Consider the following 19088-nt stretch of genomic DNA (forward strand, 5'->3'; position numbering starts at 1 on the left):
ATGACAGAGACCAATATGTTCAGCATACATGGTCTATGTAGTGTTCTGTGTTGGATTGAAAGCCACAGTCCTGTTGTCAGCACATCTCTCTACTACACTGTACTTCCTCTGTCTTTCTGTCAACAATCAGCACTTTGCAGGAAGTTAACCATTATCTGTAATGGATAGGCCTTTATTTGAGGCTAGTTGTTCCGGTCTTTTGAATGAGTGGCTAATATTAACATTATCTGTGTGAATGTCACTCATACTGGTTGACACAAAGACAGAAGGTACACACACACAGGCACGTGAGGATACACATGCATGCACACATGTACAAGCTGCAGCACACACAGAGGCATGCAAATATACATAATGTATCTCTCTCTCTATCTCCATCTCCCTCTCTCTCTCTCTCTCTCTCTCTCTCTCTCTCCTATACTGCACATTCAGTAGCAGCATAGTGTGTTGATGTTATGAAGAGTTGTCCTCTGCTCTCTTCTTTCAACGGTCTGGTTCTGCATCTGGACCTCTCTAATGGTGGGTTGTTGATGGCACTGCATCGCTAAGTGGACGTAACCCTCAGACTAGGGATTCATATTTTCCCGAAAATCTACCAAATTTCAATTCCGGGAATAATTCATATTTACCCAGAGAGTCACAGGAAATACCGCAAAAATAGTTTATACGCCTCTGTAAATAAGATGGACTCTCGGCTTGGCTGCGCCACTATGTAAAGACTTCAGAGCAAATTAAACAAGACGCACAGAGCACCCCAACTACAGCGTTGCGAATCATCCAAACTTTGTAACGGCAGACCTATTCCAAATAAGTTCACTTGAATCTGTTTGCAGTCCACATTGTTCTAAGTAATTGCATGGCTTCAATATGGAAATATATACATAGAATTCACACTGATATAGGGGCTAGGCCTACTGTAAATAGCAATATGGCTGAGCATGGACATGCCAACCATTGTCAATGAGCAAGATTAAATTCATTATTAATAAGGCCTAAAAAAGAGAGCAAATAATTCTAAATGAAACGAAACAACAACTTGTTTTAAATAGGCTATGTCTAAATACACACAGGCACCATAATTGCTCCCCGTGGGCCAGTAATATTAAAACAACTCAGACTATGGAGGGTTTTATGCTCATCCAAACGTTTCACAGTAGCTAGACAAAGATCCAATATAACATAAAGAGAAAGGGACAATGCTCCCAAATAGAATGTTTTACAAACATATTGGAACCATCTTACAGATCGCAATCACACTTCTCCAGAAGTTGTGTTGCATGCGCCACGAATGTTCTCACCATTAAACCAGGACAGTGAATCATTCGAATAAGTTTAGTGTTAATAAACATTTTACCAAAAACAATCAATGTGTTGTTTTTTCAACAATAAATACATGCAAAATACAATGATATCATAAAATATAGTATAAAAAAGACAGTCACATTGCTGTTGAACCAGCCTTCGTTATACAGGCTAACCGGTATTCACCACGGTTCTCATCTCTCGTTTCATGATGGGCATGGACATATGTAGCATACATCATAGAGGGTGTTTTACGCACGTCCAAAACAGGAGCTGCATGGCTAAAATAATGTGGGCCTGCCTACAATACATAGATAAACTTAATGTGGGCCTGCCTATAATACATAGATAAACTTAATGTGGGCCTGCCTACAATACATAGATAAACTTAATGTGGGCCTGCCTACAATACATAGATAAACTTAATGTGGGCCTGCCTACAATACATAGATAAACTTAATGTGGGCCTGCCTACAATACACAGATAAACTTAATGTGGGCCTGCCTACAATACATAGATAAACTTAATGTGAGCCAGCCTACAATACATAGATAAACTTAATGTGGGGCTGCCTACAATACACAGATAAACTTAATGTGTGCCTGCCTACAATACACAGATAAACTTAATGTGGGCCTGCCTACAATACATAGATAAAAAGGGAATGTCAGCTCACTGTTTTGCTCCTCTCAAACTTGATCTTTTAATAAAGCTTTGGTGATTTATTTCCAAGCGGTCTTACGAGCAAAACTCTTTATCGACAGTCTTGACTAGTTGGCGATCGCATTGGGCAGGACAAAAAAAAAACTGCCTTCATTGACAGAAGGGGAGGCTATGCTTGGTTTTTAATAAAATTAAACTAAATGGGAAAAACATTTTTTTTAATGTTTCGATATAGGAAGTATTCAGGCACCAAAAGCACATTAGGGTCAATTATGCGTGTGCTTTGAATTTATGGCGACTTTGTGTGAAGTAAAATACGCTAGGCTAAAGGCTTCCATGTTTGTGCTGTCACTGTCACGATCGTTATAACAAGCAGACCAAGGCGCAGCGTGATATGCGTACATCTTTTAATGAGTACTTGATACAAATAACAAAACGATACGTGAAGTCCTAGGTTAAACACCAAAAACAAACCTTACGGAACAAGATCCCACAATGAACTGTGCAAAACAGGCTGCCTAAGTATGGTTCCCAATCAGAGACAACGAGAATCAGCTGCCTCTGATTGGGAACCACCCTGGCCAACATAGATCTACACGATCTAGATCATGAACATAGACAATACAACATAGACACTACACACCCTGGCTCAACATTTAAGAGTCCCCAGAGCCAGGGCGTGACAGTCACAGGCCGGCTCATAGCCTGTGGCAAAAATGAGGGGACATGAACAACAGGTATAGGCCAATCAAAAGGTTCTTTATTGTAAACCAAAAACTATTAACTTTAAACAAAGAAAAAGGAATGAAGTGTGGAAATGTCATAATGTAGGGTGTAGGTAAGGTGTATGGATGCATGAATCTGTGTATGTGTGAACATGACTGAGTGGAAACTAAGTAAACCTACAAAGGAACAAACAAAACAGGATCATACCTGGAGGAGCAGGGAGAGAGAGAGAGTGGTTAGTGAAGCCCAGGTGGCTCCAATCACACCAACTCCAATCACTAACGACCCTCCTCTGCCTGCAGGAGGAACCGCCCCTGCACTGCAGAGGAGGGGCCGTGACAGTGCTATTAGATGTTTTGCTAATCTGATGCTGCACATGTTCTGTATTTTTTTTAATTGCATTAGTGCCGACATTGGGGAATAATGTTGGGTTCTGGTGTGTGCGTGTGTGTGTGTTTGTTTGTGTGTGTGTGCATCGCTAAGTGGATGTGCCCCTTAGCCTCTATGCATTTACCACAGGGATGGAATTACAGAGGAGACAACACACAAAAACACACACTGGACACACGTCATGTGTTCCATTTCTGTTCTCCCAAGGATCAATGAAGAGGTGGGGGCTTAATAGAGTTATAGTTAGAAGGTGTGTGTGTGTGTGTGTGTGTGTGCGTGTGTGTGTGTGTGTGTGTGTGTGTGTGTGTGTGTGTGTGTGTGTGTGTGTGTGTGACAGTACTGAGAGGACACCAGAGAGGAAGATGATCTGTTGCTTTTTATAGAAACACTCTGGTGACGTTAATGCTGTTGTTGCTGTTGTGAGTGGTGTGTGTGTGTGTGTGTGTGTGTTTGTGTGTGTGTTTGTGTCTGTGTGTGTGTTTGTGTCTGTGTGTGCCTCTCTCTACAAAACACACACACAGACACAAACACACACATACACACACATGCACACACATACACACACACACACACACACACACACACACACACACACACACACACATACACACATTCACACACACACATACACACACACACACACACACACACACACACATACACACACATACACACACACACACACACATTCACACAAATACATACACACACACACACACACACACACATACACACACACACACACACACACACATACACACACACATACACACACACACACACAGAGTATGGAATGAGTCAGACTGTAACAGACGAGACAGTTAAAGAGGAATGATCTGTAGGGCCCAGGAGTCCACAGTGTCGAGGCTTACTGCATCTATAATACACACTTTAATTAGCTAGCCCTGCACACTCACTCTCACACACTCACACTCACACTCACACACACACACACACCCTGTCGCCGCTGGGCTGTGACTCAGACAGATCAATATATCTGATCAGGAGTTTCTCATCGGCTCAAATGAAAAACAGTTTGTCTCCTGTTGTTCATTACAGTGTCACCTTAAAGGCTATAGCTGCTGGGGCTGGGCGTGCATGTGTGCTCATCACTCACAGACACACACACACACTCAGCGCTGCAGTGTGTGTGTCTAGCTGGGTGTAGCTATATAATATGGAGGTATTATCCATAAAGATAAATGAAGGACTCTACGGAGCATAGCTCATCCTGTCACAGCGATAAGGCTAGGGGAAACTTCATGGAGAAATGTTCTCTATAAACTCTCCCTCTTTCTCTCTCTCTCTCTCTCTCTCTCTGTCTCTCTCTCACTCTCTATCTCTCCTCTCCACATTCTCTCTCTCTCCCAACCCACACATTCACTTTCTCTCTTTCTCTCCCCCCACCCCCTCTCTCTTTATTACAGTTGTTTTCAATTGTTTAAGCACAATTTTGAAAACAGGGCCCGGTTTGTCAAAACACTACACACAATTAGCACAACCCTACATAAAAAGTAGCACAACACTTCAGATCATTTGCAAAATGGAACACTTTTGTCAAAACTATACACGACTTCATAAAAACAATATTTTGTTACCATATGAAACACACACATTTCATATGACTTCAATCTTTTTGAACCATTTACACACTGCTGTTGCTAACCTAAAACACTTTTAGCAAGTCTAATTCTCAGTGATTAGAGTACTGTAAATGAAGTACACAGAGAAAGTGCAACTATACAAATACTACACAAGACCAATGCTGCAGACTGAGGAAAATATCATTTATTTCTCTCCATATACCCAAATCAGTCAACATGGAGAATCACAACAAAACATGTCCCAGTTTTCATGCTACTACAGTAGTGTGCATAACACTGTTAGCTCAGCAAACAACAGACAAACGTAAAATACTGTATCCAGTACAGGTTACAATTACAGTAAATAACAACAACAACAAACATAAAAAAGAATCTGAAAAAAACTGACAATATTGTACAGAAAATACTACAGTAAACATACTATACATTATCTCTTCGCCTAGCTGGATCTGGCCAGAGAATTTCATCAACATCACAAGCAATATCCTCATTAGCAAGACAACGCAGGAAGAACCGTCTTGAATGTCGAATCCATCCTTGCACAGCTGCGGCGTCGACTTGGTCACAGGCGTCCTCCATGGCTTGAATGAGGGGCACCTGAGCCTGGGGCTGGAGATCGTAAACCTTCCACCGCCATGCAGAGAAAAACTCTTCGATAGGGTTTAGAAACGGAGAGTATGGTGGAAGGTATAGTACTGTCAACTGTGGATGGTGTTGAAACCAGTTCTGGACCAAAGCAGAGCGGTGGAATGACTCATTGTCCCAGATGATAGTGTATTGTATCTGGTGCATTTCATTACCTGCTGTGACGATGTGGTGCAATCGGTCCAAAAATGCGAGAATGTGAGGTGTGTTGTAAGGGCCCATTTTGGCATGACGGAGGAGAACCCCATGCTGTGAAATGGCAGCGCAAAGGGTGATGTTACACCCACGTTGCCCTGGGACATTGATTATAGCCCTGTGGCCAATGATATTTCTGCCTCTCCTTCTTGCTTTTGTGAGGTTGAACCCTGCCTCATCAATATACACTGCTCAAAAAAATAAAGGGAACACTTAAACAACACAATGGAATAGACAACAGGTGGAAATTATAGGCAATTAGCAAGACACCCCCAATAAAGAAGTGGTTCTGCAGGTGGTGACCACAGACCACTTCTCAGTTCCTATGCTTCCTGGCTGATGTTTTGGTCACTTTTGAATGCTGGCGGTGCTTTCACTCTAGTGGTATTATCAGACGGAGTCTACAACCCACACAAGTGGCTCAGGTAGTGCAGCTCATCCAGGATGGCACATCAATGCGAGCTGTGGCAAGAAGGTTTGCTGTGTCTATCAGCGTAGTGTCCAGAGCATGGAGGCGCTACCAGGAGACAGGCCAGTACATCAGGAGACGTGGAGGAGGCCATAGGAGGGCAACAACCCAGCAGCAGGACCGCTACCTCCGCCTTTGTGCAAGGAGGAGCAGGAGGAGCACTGCCAGAGCCCTGCAAAATGACCTCCAGCAGGCCACAAATGTGCATGTGTCTGCTCAAACGGTCAGAAACAGACTCCATGAGGGTGGTATGAGGGCCCGACGTCCACAGGTGGGGGTTGTGCTTACAGCCCAACACTGTGCAGGACGTTTGGCATTTGCCAGAGAACACCAAGATTGGCAAATTCACCACTGGCGCCCTGTGCTCTTCACAGATGAAAGCAGGTTCACACTGAGCACATGTGACAGACGTGACAGAGTCTGGAGACGCCGTGGAGAACGTTCTGCTGCCTGCATCATCCTCCAGCATGACCGGTTTGGCGGTGGGTCAGTCATGGTGTGGGGTGGCATTTCTTTGGGGGGCTGCACAGCCCTCCATGTGCTCGCCAGAGGTAGCCTGACTGCCATTAGGTACCGAGATGAGATCCTCAGACCCCTTGTGAGACCATATGCTGGTGCGGTTGGCCCTGGGTTCCTCCTAATGCAAGACAATGCTAGACCTCATGTGGCTGGAGTGTGTCAGCAGTTCCTGCAAGAGGAAGGCATTGATGCTATGGACTGGCCCGCCCGTTCCCCAGACCTGAATCCAATTGAGCACATCTGGGACATCATGTCTCACTCCATCCACCAACGCCACGTTGCACCACAGACTGTCCAGGAGTTGGCAGATGCTTTAGTCCAGATCTGGGAGGAGATCCCTCAGGAGACCATCCGCCACCTCATCAGGAGCATGCCCAGGCGTTGTAGGGAGGTCATACAGGCACGTGGAGGCCACACACACTACTGAGCCTAATTTTGACTTGTTTTAAGGACATTACATCAAAGTTGGATCAGCCTGTAGTGTGGTTTTCCACTTTTCATTTTGAGGGTGACTCCAAATCCAGACCTCCATGGGTTGATAAATTTGATTTTCATTGATAATTTGTGTGTGATTTTGTTGTCAGCACATTCAACTATGTAAAGAAAAAAGTATTTAATAAGATTATTTCATTCATTCAGATCTAGGATGTGTTGTTTAAGAGTTCCCTTTATTTTTTTGAGCAGTGTATATGAATTCATGCAGGATTTCCTCAGCATCTATCTGCAAAACTCTCTGAAATACAGTGAAAGACAAGATTGTGTAGTTCAGGATAGCTCTAGTATACAGTCAATGTAAAAAAGTCATGTGTGCAGTATTCAACATCACAGTGCTAAAGTGAACAATACAAACCTCCACATACTCATGCCGCAGCCGTTTGACCCTCTCTGAATTCCGCTCAAAAGGCACTCGATAAAGTTGTTTCATTTGAACCTGATGTCTTTTCAGGATGCGTGCCAGTGTTGACTGAGAGACCTGATGGACATTATTGAAAATGGCATGGTCACCGATAATGTTGGCTTGTAGTTCTATGAGCCTGATAGCATTATTGGCCAAAACCATGTTTATTATCTCTCTCTCTTGTTCTTGCGTGAATATGGGCCCCCTTCCTCCTTGTCGTTCCCGACCCTCAATTCTATGTAGAGAATAAAACATGTAACTTACTGTACAATGTCACAGGAAGGGGTATCACAAGTGCTGATATGGTGCATACAATAAGCGGCTGATTACTGTAACTGTAGACAGATCTTCTTTTACCTGTTTTCCTGTCGAAAAGTCCTTATGACAGATGCCACTGTATATCTGCTAAGATTTGGCTGAACTCTCAGTCCAGCCTCCCTCAGCGTCAATCCGTGGTTCACAACATGGTCCACTAGTGTTGCACAAATGTCATTTGATAAGTTTGGTCCCCTTCTTCTTTGTGCACGTTCTCCTCCTGCTTCAGGTCTTCCTCGACCTCTGGCTCGGCTTCTGCCTCTTCCTCTACCTCCTTCTCCTCCTCTGTGTACTCCTCCTCTCACCCTCACTCTTCTTCTGACTCCTTCCATTTTGGTTGAAGGCAGGTGAACCTACCTGCTGCATTTTTATAGTGCTTAAACCTGATTGGTGTGTCTACAATTTAGCAATCATGTGTTTGTGCACCTGATGGCTGTGTTTAACAGATTGGCTCATAGGTGTGGTAATTTCACAGTCAGTGCTTTGGAATTGCAAGGAAGTGACATCATGATATACTTCTGTGTCTGATGTATACAAGTGTGTTTAGTGTTTTGCAAATCACTGTGTGTAATGTTTTGCAAATAGTGTGAAGCTGACAATGTGCTTACAGTTGTGCAAATCTAGCCTTGTGTTTTGCTCCTTGAGTGTAAGGTTTTGCTAATTGTGGGAAAAGTTTAATTTTAGTGTGTAAGCAATCGTAAAAAACTGTAAAATTAAGTTGCTAAATTTGCATGTAATATGAGTAATATGTAATACCAAATCATCTTAAAGTTTTAGAGGTCCAAAGTACAATTGTATAAATTGTCTCCCTCTCTCCCTCTCCCATCCCTCTCTCCCTCTTTCCCTCTCTCTTCCTCTCTCCCTGTTTCCCTCTCTCCTGCCACCTCCCTCCCTCTCTCCCTCTCTCCCCTTGCTTCCCCTCTGTAGATGACGTTCCCCCCTACTTTAAGATGGTGCCGGTGCAGACCCAGGTTCACCTGGAGCGTAACAGGCTGGTTCTTACCTGTATGGCTGAGGGCAGCTGGCCTCTGGAGTTTAAATGGCTCTACAATGCCACTGAGCTCACACGCTTCTCTCTGGAGTACAGGTGAGGTTCAGACCTACAGGTACACTGAGCTCACACGCTTCTCTCTGGAGTACAGGTTAAGATCAATCTCCAGGTTCAGATCAATCTTCAGGTTCAGATCTATCTCCAGGTTCAGATCTATCTCCAGGTTCAGATCAATCTCCAGGTTCAGATCTATCTCCAGGTTCAGATCAATCTCCAGGTTCAGATCTAGCTCCATGTTCAGATCAATCTCCAGGTTCAGATCAATCTCCAGGTTCAGATCTATCTCCAGGTTCAGATCAATCTCCAGGTTCAGATCTATCTCCAGGTTCAGGTCTATCTCCAGGTTCAGATATATCTCCAGGTTCAGATATATCTCCAGGTTCAGATATATCTACATATCTACCTCCAGGTTCAGATCTGTCTCCAGGTTCAGATCTAACTCCAGGTTCAGATTTATCTCCAGATTCAGATCTATCTACAGCTCTATCTACAGGTTTAGATCTATCTACCGATCTATCTCCAGGTTCAGATCTATTTCCAGGTTCAGATCTACCACCATGTTCAGATCTATCTACAGATATATCTCCAGGTTCAGATCTAATAGGAGAGTTAACTAACATGCTAGTTGAGGTTGAGGCGTGCTATTAAGTGGAGAGTTAACTAACAGCTCAGGTTAAGGTGTGCTACTAAGGGGAGAGTTAACTAACAGGCCAGGCTGAGGTTGAGGCATGCTACTAAGGGGAGAGTTAACTAACAGGCCAGGCTGAGATTGAGGCATGCTACTAAGGGGAGAGTTAACTAACAGGCCAGGCTGAGGTTGAGGCATGCTACTAAGGGGAGGGTTAACTAACAGGCCAGGACAGGCTGAGGTTGAGGCGTGCTACTAAGGGGAGAGTTAACTAACAGGCCAGGCTGAGGCTGAGGTGTGCTACTAAGGGGAGAGTTAATTAACAGGCCAGGCTGAGGTTGAAGCGTGCTACTAAGGGGAGAGTTAACTAACAGGCCAAGCTGAGGTTGAGGCGTGCTACTAAGGAGAGAGTTAACTAACAGGCCAGGCTGAGGTTGAGGCGTGCTACTAAGGGGAGAGTTAACTAACAGGCCAGGCTGAGTTTGAGGCTCTAAATATCCTCCCTATTATTCATCTTCTGTAATTACTGTTCTACACAGGGACTCTTAGGTTCCATTTAGATGGGACTAATGGCTCGTTTGTTTTCCATATTTATTCATTTTCAAAACAATTTTAATGGATTTATTCAGGACATATTTGTCTCTATATCTCCCTGGAGATATCCTGTCTTGTTTCTAAAGGGTGGGTGGGTCTTTTATTCTGATTTACAACACCTTCCTGTGTCTCTACTCACTAACAGGGCGGCCACATTACCATTAAGAGATGACGGTTTTATTTCTGTTCTAAAACACATTCATTCTGATTTTGATTCTGTGACAATTTGTGTGCCTCCCTCTAGTCTTTTAAAGTCCATGAAAGGAATGAAAAAATATTTTTCTTTCAGGATGTTTTTGTGTTGGTATCACGATTGCAGTTGAATGTTGTTTACTTCGTTGAGCTATTACTTTACTTTACCCATGGTTTACCATAGCAACAGTAATGTCACGGCTACAGGGTGAATGTTGTTTACTTCGTTGAGTTACTACTTTACTTTACCCATGGTTTACCATAGCAACAGCAATGTCACGGCTACAGGGTGAATGTTGTTTACTTCGTTGAGTTACTACTTTACTTTACCCATGGTTTACCATAGCAACAGCAATGTCACGGCTACAGGGTGAATGTTGTTTACTTCGTTGAGTTACTACTTTACTTTACCCATGGTTTACCATAGCAACAGCAATGTCACGGCTACAGGGTGAATGTTGTTTACTTCGTTGAGTTACTACTTTACTTTACCCATGGTTTACCATAGCAACAGCAATGTCACGGCTACAGGGTGAATGTTGTTTACTTCGTTGAGTTACTACTTTACTTTACCCATGGTTTACCATAGCAACAGTAATGTCACGGCTACAGGGTGAATGTTGTTTACTTCGTTGAGTTACTACTTTACTTTACCCATGGTTTACCATAGCAACAGCAATGTCACGGCTACAGGGTGAATGTTGTTTACTTCGTTGAGTTACTACTTTACTTTACCCATGGTTTACCATAGCAACAGCAATGTCACGGCTACAGGGTGAATGTTGTTTACTTCGTTGAGTTACTACTTTACTTTACCCATGGTTTACCATAGCAACAGCAATGTCACGGCTACAGGGTGAATGTTGTTTACTTCGTTGAGTTACTACTTTACTTTACCCATGGTTTACCATAGCAACAGCAATGTCACGGCTACAGGGTGAATGGTGGGATATTGCTCCTCTTCCGTTCCTCTCTCGCTCCACCAACAATGAATGAGATGTATTTTTCTGAACATGAACTTTAAGAAGAGTGTTTCCATTGCTGCCGGAGCATTCCAAGCTGGTGTTAATGGAATCTAGTGACCAGCTTCAACTGGCACTTCTCTCGCTCTCTCTCTCTCTCTCTCTCGCTCTCTCTCTCTCTCTCTCTCTCTCTCTCTCTCTCTCTCTCTCTCTCTCTCTCTCTCTCTCTCTCAGCTCTCTCTCTCTCAGCTCTCTCTCTCTCTCGCTCTTTCTCTCTCTCCCTCCCTCCCCCTCTCTCTCTCAATTCAATTTCAATTTAAGGGGCTTTATTGGCATGGGAAACATGTTTACATTGCCAAAGCAGGTAAAATAGATATTAAACAAAAGTGAAATAAACAATAAAAAATTAACAGTAAACATTACACTCACAAAAGTTCCAAAGGAATAGAGACATTTAAATGTCATATTATGTCTATATACAGTGTTGTAACGATGTGCAAGTACCAAACGGAAAATAAATAAACATAAATATGCATTGTATTTACAATGGTGTTTGTTCTTCACTGGTTGCCCTTTCCTTGTGGCAACAGGTCACAAATATTGCTGCTGTGATTGCACACTGTGGTATTTCAACCAATAGACATGGGAGTTTATCAAAATTGGATTTGTTTTAGAATTCTTTGTGGGTCCGTGTAATCTGAGGGAAATATGTGTCTCTAATATGGTCATACATTTGGCAGGAGGTTAGGAAGTGCAGCTCAGTTTCCACCTCATTTTGTGGGCAGTGTGCACATAGCCTGTCTTCTCTTGAGAGCCAGGTATGCCTACGGCGGCCTTTCTCAATAGCAAGGCTATGCTCACTGAGTCTGTACATAGTCAAAGCTTTCCTTAATTTTGGGTCACAGTGGTCAGTTATTCTGCCACTGTGTACTCTCTGTATAGAGCCAAATAGCATTCTAGTTTGCTCTGTTTTTTTGTAAATTGTTTCCAATGTGTCAAGTAATTATCTTTTTGTTTTCTCATGATTTGGTTGGGTCTAATTGTGCTGCTGTCATGGGTCTCTGTGGGGTCTGTTTGTGTTTGTGAACAGATCCCCAGGACCAGCTTGCTTAGTGGACTCTTCTCCAGGTTAATCTCTCTGTAGGTGATGGCTTTGTTATGGAAGGTTTGGGAATCGCTTCCTTTTAGGTGGTTGTAGAATTTAACGGTTATTTTCTGCATTATTTGGTGTTTGTCCCATTTTGTGAATTATTGGTTGGTGAGCGGACCCCAGACCTCACAACCATAAAGGGCAATGGGTTCTATAACTGATTCAAGTATTTTTAGCCATTTCCTAATTGGTATGTCGAATTATATGTTCCTTTTGATGGCGTAGAAGGCCCTTCTTGCCTTGTCTCCCAGATCGTTCACAGCTTTGTGGAAGCTACCTGTGGCGCTGATGTTTAGGCTGAGATACGTATAGTGTTTTGTGTGCTCTAGGGCAATGGTGTCTAGATGGAATTGGAAAGCCAATTTGACATTTGCTCAGTACATTGTTTTCACTGAGGAAATGTATGAGCCTGCTGTTAATGATATTTTCTGTTGACGCATATCCCACAGTAGTTATTGGGGTCAAATTTGTCTCCACTTTTGTGGATTGGGGTGATCAGTCCTTGGTTCCAAATATTGGGGACGATGCCAAAGCTAAGGATTATTAACGAGTTTAAGTATAGCCAATTGGAATTTGTGGTCTGTATATTTTATCATTTCATTGAGGATACCATCAACACCACAGGCCTTTTTCGGTTGGAGGGTTTGTATTTTGTCCTTTAGTTCATGCAATGTCATTGGAGAATCCAGTGGGTTCTGGTAGTCTTTAATAGTTGATTCTAAAATGTGTATTTGATCATGTTTTTGCTGTTTGTTCTATGTTATAGAGCCAAAAAGATTGGAGAAGTGGTTTATCCATACATCTCCGTTTTGGATAGATAACTCTTTGTGTTGTTGTTTGTTTAGTGTGTTCCCAGAAGTGGTTAGATTCTATGGATTCTTCAATTACATTGAGCTGATTTTTTACGTGCTGTTCCTTCTTTTTCCGTAATGTATTTCTGTATTGTTTTAGTGATTTACCATAGTGAAGGCGTAGGATCAGGTTTTCTGGGTCTCTATGTTTTTGGTTTTACAGGTTTCTCTATTTCTTTCTCAGGTTTTTACATTCTTCATCAAAGCATTTGTCATTGTTGTTAATTTTCTTAGGTTGTCTTCTTGAAGATTTTAGATTTGATAGGGAACAGACCCAGCGTGCGACAGAGCTGCAGGAGCTGTGACCCGTTTTTGGTGGTTGTTTTGTCATTGTTGTGTCCAGGGGGGCATATTTGGGAGGGAATGCTCTGTCTCTCCCTCTGTCTCTCTCTCTCTCTCTCTCTCTCTCTCTCTCTCTCTCTCTCTCTCTCTCTCTCTCTCTCTCTCTCTCTCTCTCTCTCTCTCTCTGTCTCTTTCTCTAACTCTCTCTCTAACTCACTCTAACTCTCTACTCCTGAGTGGTGCAGTGGTCAAAGGCACTGCATCGCTGTGCTAGCTGTGCCACTAGAGATCCTGGTTCGTATCCAGGCTCTGTCGTAGCCGGCTGCGACCGGGAGACCCATGGGGCGGCGCACAATTGGCCCAGCGTCGTCCAGGGTAGGGGAGGGAATGGCCGGCAGGGATGTAGCTCAGTTGGTAGAGCATGGCGTTTGCAACGCCAGGGTTGTGGTTTCGATTCCCACAGGGGGCCAGTATGAAAAATAAATAAATAAATATATGCACTCACTAACTGTAAGTCGCTCTGGATAAGAGCGTCTGCTAAATGACTAAAATGTAAAAAATGTAACTCTGTAACTCTCTGTAACTCTCTATAACTCTCTATAACTCTCTGTAACTCTCTATAACTCTCTATAACTCTCTGTAACTCTCTATAACACTCTGTAACTCTCTGTAACTCTCTGTAACTCTCTGTAACTATCTGTAACTCTCTATAACTCTCTGTAACTCTCTGTAACTCTCTATAATGCTCTGTAACTCTCTCTGTAACTCTCTATAACTCTACCACATGTCAAGGTGCTAGTGCTACGTCTGGTTCACAGCCAGTCAGTCAGTCAGTCAGTTTAGTCAGTCCAGTCAGTGCAGTAAGTCAGTCAGTCAGTCAGTCAGTCAGTCAGTGCAGTCAGTCAGTGAAGTAAGTCAGTGAGTCAGTCAGTCAGTCAGTCAGTGCATTAAGTCAGTCAGTCAGTGCAGTCAGTCAGTCAGTGCAGTAAGTCAGTCAGTCAGTCAGTCAGTGCAGTCAGTCAGTCAGTGCAGTCAGTCAGTCAGTCAGTCAGTCTGTGCAGTCAGTCAGTCAGTCAGTCAGTCAGTGCAGTAAGTCAGTCGGTAAGTCAGTGCAGTCAGTCAGTGCAGTCAGTCAGTGCAGTCAGTCAGTAAATCAGTGCAGTCAGTAAGTCAGTGCAGTCAGTCAGTCAGTGCAGTCAGTCAGGCAGTCAGTCAGTCAGGTAGTCAGGCAGTCAGTCAGTGCAGTCAGTGCAGTAAGTCAGTCAGTGCAGTCAGTCATGCAGTAAGTAAGTCAGTCAGTCAGTCAGTCAGTGCAGTAAGTCAGTGCAGTGCAGTGCAGTGCAGTGCAGTGCAGTGCAGTGCAGTCAGTCAGTCAGTGCAGTCAGTCAGTCAGTCAGTGCAGTCAGTCAGTCAGTGCAGTCAGTCAGTCAGTCAGTCAGTCAGTCAGTCAAGTCAGTCAGTCAGTCAGTCAGTCAGTCAGTGCAGTCAGTCAGTCAGTCAGTCAGTAAGTCAGTGCAGTCAGTCAGTGCAGTCAGTCAGTGCAGTCAGTCAGTCAGTCTGTGCAGTCAGTCAGTCAGTCAGTCAGTCAGTGCAGTAAGTCAGTCGGTAAGTCAGTGCAGTCAGTCAGTCAGTGCAGTCAGTCAGGCAGTCAGTCAGTCAGGCAGTCATGCAGTCAGTCAGTGCAGTCAGTGCAGTAAGTCAGTCAGTCAGTCAGTCAGTCAGTGCAGTCAGTCATGCAGTAAGTAAGTCAGTCAGTCAGTAAGTCAGTCAGTCAGTGCAGTAAGTCAGTGCAGTGCAGTGCAGTCAGTCAGTCAGTGCAGTCAGTCAGTCAGTCAGTGCAGTCAGTCAGTGCAGTCAGTCAGTCAGTCAAGTCAGTCAGTCAGTCAGTCAGTCAGTCAGTGCAGTCAGTCAGTCAGTCAGTCAGTAAGTCAGTGCAGTCAGTCAGTCAGTGCAGTCAGTCAGTGCAGTCAGTAAGTCAGTCAGTCAGTAAGTCAGTGCAGTCAGTCAGTCAGTCAGTGCAGTCAGTCAGTCAGTCAGTCAGTCAGTCAGTCAGTGCAGTCAGTCAGTGCAGTAAGTTAGTCAGTCAGTGCAGTCAGTGCAGTCAGTCAGTCAGTGCAGTCAGTCAGTCAGACAGTGCAGTCAGTCAGTCAGTGCAGTCAGTCAGTCAAGTCAGTCAGTCAGTCAGTCAGTGCAGTCAGTCAGTCAGTCAGTAAAGTCAGTCAGTGCAGTCAGTGCAGTCAGTCAGTGCAGTCAGTCAGTCAGTCAGTCAGTCAGTCAGTGCAGTCAGTCAGTCAGTCAGTAAGTCAGTGCAGTCAGTCAGTAAGTCAGTGCAGTCAGTCAGTAAGTCAGTCAGTAAGTCAGTGCAGTCAGTCAGTCAGTCAGTGCAGTAAGTCAGTCAGTCAGTCAGTGCAGTCAGTCAGTCTGTGCAGTAAGTCGGTCAGTCAGTGCAGTCAGTCAGTCAGCCAAGTCAGTTAGTTAGTCATTCAGTTCAGTAAGTCAGTCAGTCAGTCAGTCAGTCAGTGCAGTCAGTCAGTCAATGCAGTCAGTCAGTGCAGTCAGGCAGTAAGTAATTAAGTCAGTCAATCAGTCAGTCAGTCAGTCAGTTAGTCAGTCAGTCAGTCAGTTAGTGCAGTAAGTCAGTCAGTCAGTCAGTCAGTCAGTCAGTCAGTTAGTGCAGTAAGTCAGTCAGTCAGTCAGTCAGTCAGTCAGTCAGTTAGTGCAGTAAGTCAGTAATTCAGTCAGTTAGTGCAGTAAGTCAGTGCAGTCAGTAAGTCAGTGCAGTCAGTAAGTCAGTGCAGTCAGTCAGTCAGTGCAGTCAGTCAGTCAGTGCAGTCAGTCTTTCAGTGCAGTCAGTCAGTCAATGCAGTCAGTCAGTCAGTCAGTTAGTCAGTCAGACCCCCTCCCTGCTAATCATTCACCACCAGTACTGATCAAAGAGACTAGAATGGAATAAAGTAAACCAGAGAATCAGCTGTCTGTTTCAATAACAACGCAGGGAATCAGCTAACACCCCTCGAATCGCAACGTACAGAATGTTTATCCCTCCAATAGCAACACACAGAACCAGCTCCACTCCAATAGCACCGCATGGCGACACACACAGATAGAAACTTCTCACTGGGAAGCTTTATTAACCAGGCCAATTAAATGACTGGGACACAGCCAGCCAGCCAGTCAGCTAAAACCTCAGAGGATTTAACTCCTACACATCATTTAACATGAATGCCCCTCTGTCTGGAGAGCTAGGAGTTATGTAATGAATAACCTACAGTACAGACAGTGGGTGCAATCCCAAATGGCACGCCATTCCCTACGGGCCTTGGTCAAACATAGTGCACTATAAAGGGAATAGGGTGCCATTTGGGACGGAGCCAGTGTTAATGTGATGCCACTCCTGAGGGATCGTGGGTCTAACAATGGCTGCTTAGTGACTCCTATCAATCAAAGGGTTGGACTCTGTCTTGCTGTCCTCAGGCCATATGACCCGAAGTGTGAATGACCACTGGCACTGCTCAGGTTATATCCATTAGCTACCCACCTCATCGCCAAAATAGTCCTTTTGACTGGCAGAGAAGTCTGGTTCATTTACCCAAGCACTTTTAGCTTGCAGTCATTCATAGGTACAATGGAGAGAGGGCAGAAAGAGGGAGAGAGAGAGAAAGAGAGAGAGAGAGAGAGAGAGAGAGAGAGAGAGAGAGAGAGAGAGAGAGAGAGAGAGAGAGAGAGTCAGAAAGACACAGAGAGAAGGTGACAGAGACAGAGCATGCGAGGGCAAGGAGAGAGCAAGCCAGATGAGAGTAGGAGAGGACAGACAACTGTTAAGTGACATTAGCAGTTAACTCCTGGATGTATAGTTTTATATATTTTATTTCAACAGGGAGTCATGCTGAGACCAAGGTCTCTTTCACAGATGATCCCTGTATACACATCAATACACATCAAAGCACCTCAATATACGTACACTATACACATCACTATTCACATACATATTCACATCAATACATGAAAAGCAAAACACAATCATAGAAAACAAACATATTTTTCAGTAAAAAGGTAATCAATCAACCTTTTGAATTGCCCTAGAGGCACCAATTCATTCCATTTTAGAGCGCCTTGGTGATTATTCCACAAGTAAGGTGTAAAAAAATGAAAAGCAGATCTACCTAAACTCAGTGGAGCTCGAAGGTATTCCCAGAGTTAGCCATCCCAGAGACCGGGTCTGGTATCTCGTACGTCTGTAGGTTAACAATGAAGTAAGGTACGGTGGATGTTTATGCAGGAGGCTTTAGAAACAAAAAGGGTGCAATGCATCGATCTACCAGACTTCAGTTACTTCAGTTACTTACTTCAGTTACTTACTTCAGTTAGTAGTAGGTACTTACTCCAGTTACTTACTTCAGTTACTTACTTCAGTTATTTACTTCAGTTAGTAGTAGGTACTTACTCCAGTTACTTACTTCAGTTACTTACTTCAGTTATTTACTTCAGTTAGTAGTAGGTACTTACTCCAGTTACTTACTTCAGTTACTTACTTCAGTTATTTACTTCAGTTAGTAGTAGGTACTTACTTCAGTTACTTACTTCAGTTATTTACTTAAGTTAGTAGTAGGTACTTACTCCAGTTACTTACTTCAGTTACTTACTTCAGTTATTTACTTCAGTTAGTAGTAGGTACTTACTCCAGTTACTTACTTCAGTTACTTACTTCAGTTACTTACTTCAGTTAGTAGTAGGTACTTACTCCAGTTACTTACTTCAGTTACTTACTTCAGTTAGTAGTAGGTACTTACTCCAGTTACTTACTCCAGTTACTTACTTCAGTAACTTCAGTTACTAGTAGATACTTAGCCACTACATTCTGTACATTGACGACAAAGCCATACCTATGTGTCCTTCACAGTAGTTACTATTGACAATGACTAATAGCTGTACCGGGTGTGTGTGTTAATGTGTTTGTGTTTGTGTGTGTGTATGTTTATGTGTGTGTGTGTGTGTGTGTGTGTGTGTCCATCCATTAGGTACCTGATCCCGTCTCTGGACCGCTCCCATGCTGGTTTCTACAGATGCATCGTTAGAAACAGAGTAGGAGCCATCATGCAGAGCAGCACTGAAGTACAGGTCGCCTGTAAGTAGCAGTCCACTGTATGTGTGTGTGTCTCCTCTCTTTCTCTTTCTCTTTCTCTTTCTCTTTCTCTTTCTCTTTCTCTTTCTCTTTCTCTCTCTCTCTCTCTTTCTCTTTCTCTATCTCTCTTTCTCTTTCTCTCTCTCTCTCTCTCTCTCTCTCTCTCTCTCTCTCTCTCTCTCTCTCTCTCTCTCTCTCTCTCTCTCTCTCTCTCTCTCTCTCTCTCTCTCTCTCTCTCTCTCTCTCTCTCTCTCTCTCTCTATCTCTCACTCCCTCTCTCTCGCACTCTATCTCTCTCTCTCTCTCTCTCTCTCACTCTCTCTCTCTCTCTCTCTCTCTCTCTCTCTCTCTCTCTATCTCTCCCTCTCTCTCTCTCAATTCAATTTCAATTTAAGGGCTTTATTGGCATGGGAAACGTGTGTTAACATTGCCAAAGCAAGTGAAGTAGATAGTAAACAAAAGTGAAATAAACAATAAATATTAACAGTAAACATTACACTCAGAAGTTTCAAAAGAATAAAGACATTTC

At 43.6% G+C, this 19088-nt stretch overlaps 1 protein-coding gene across 1 annotated transcript in view; it reads left to right on the forward strand.

Moving 5' to 3' along the window:
• The window catches only part of LOC121555373 (protein sidekick-2-like), a 327039-nt gene that overhangs the window by 224673 nt on the left and 83278 nt on the right, over positions 1 to 19088 (forward strand). Inside the window, exons 2-3 of the mRNA XM_041869204.2 lie at positions 8655 to 8814; positions 18456 to 18562. Coding sequence (XP_041725138.2) covers positions 8655 to 8814; positions 18456 to 18562 — 267 coding nt within the window. The remainder of the gene's footprint in view (positions 1 to 8654; positions 8815 to 18455; positions 18563 to 19088) is intronic.

The sequence above is a fragment of the Coregonus clupeaformis genome, chromosome 7, assembly GCF_020615455.1.
Source record: "Coregonus clupeaformis isolate EN_2021a chromosome 7, ASM2061545v1, whole genome shotgun sequence".
Lineage (NCBI taxonomy): Eukaryota > Metazoa > Chordata > Actinopteri > Salmoniformes > Salmonidae > Coregonus > Coregonus clupeaformis.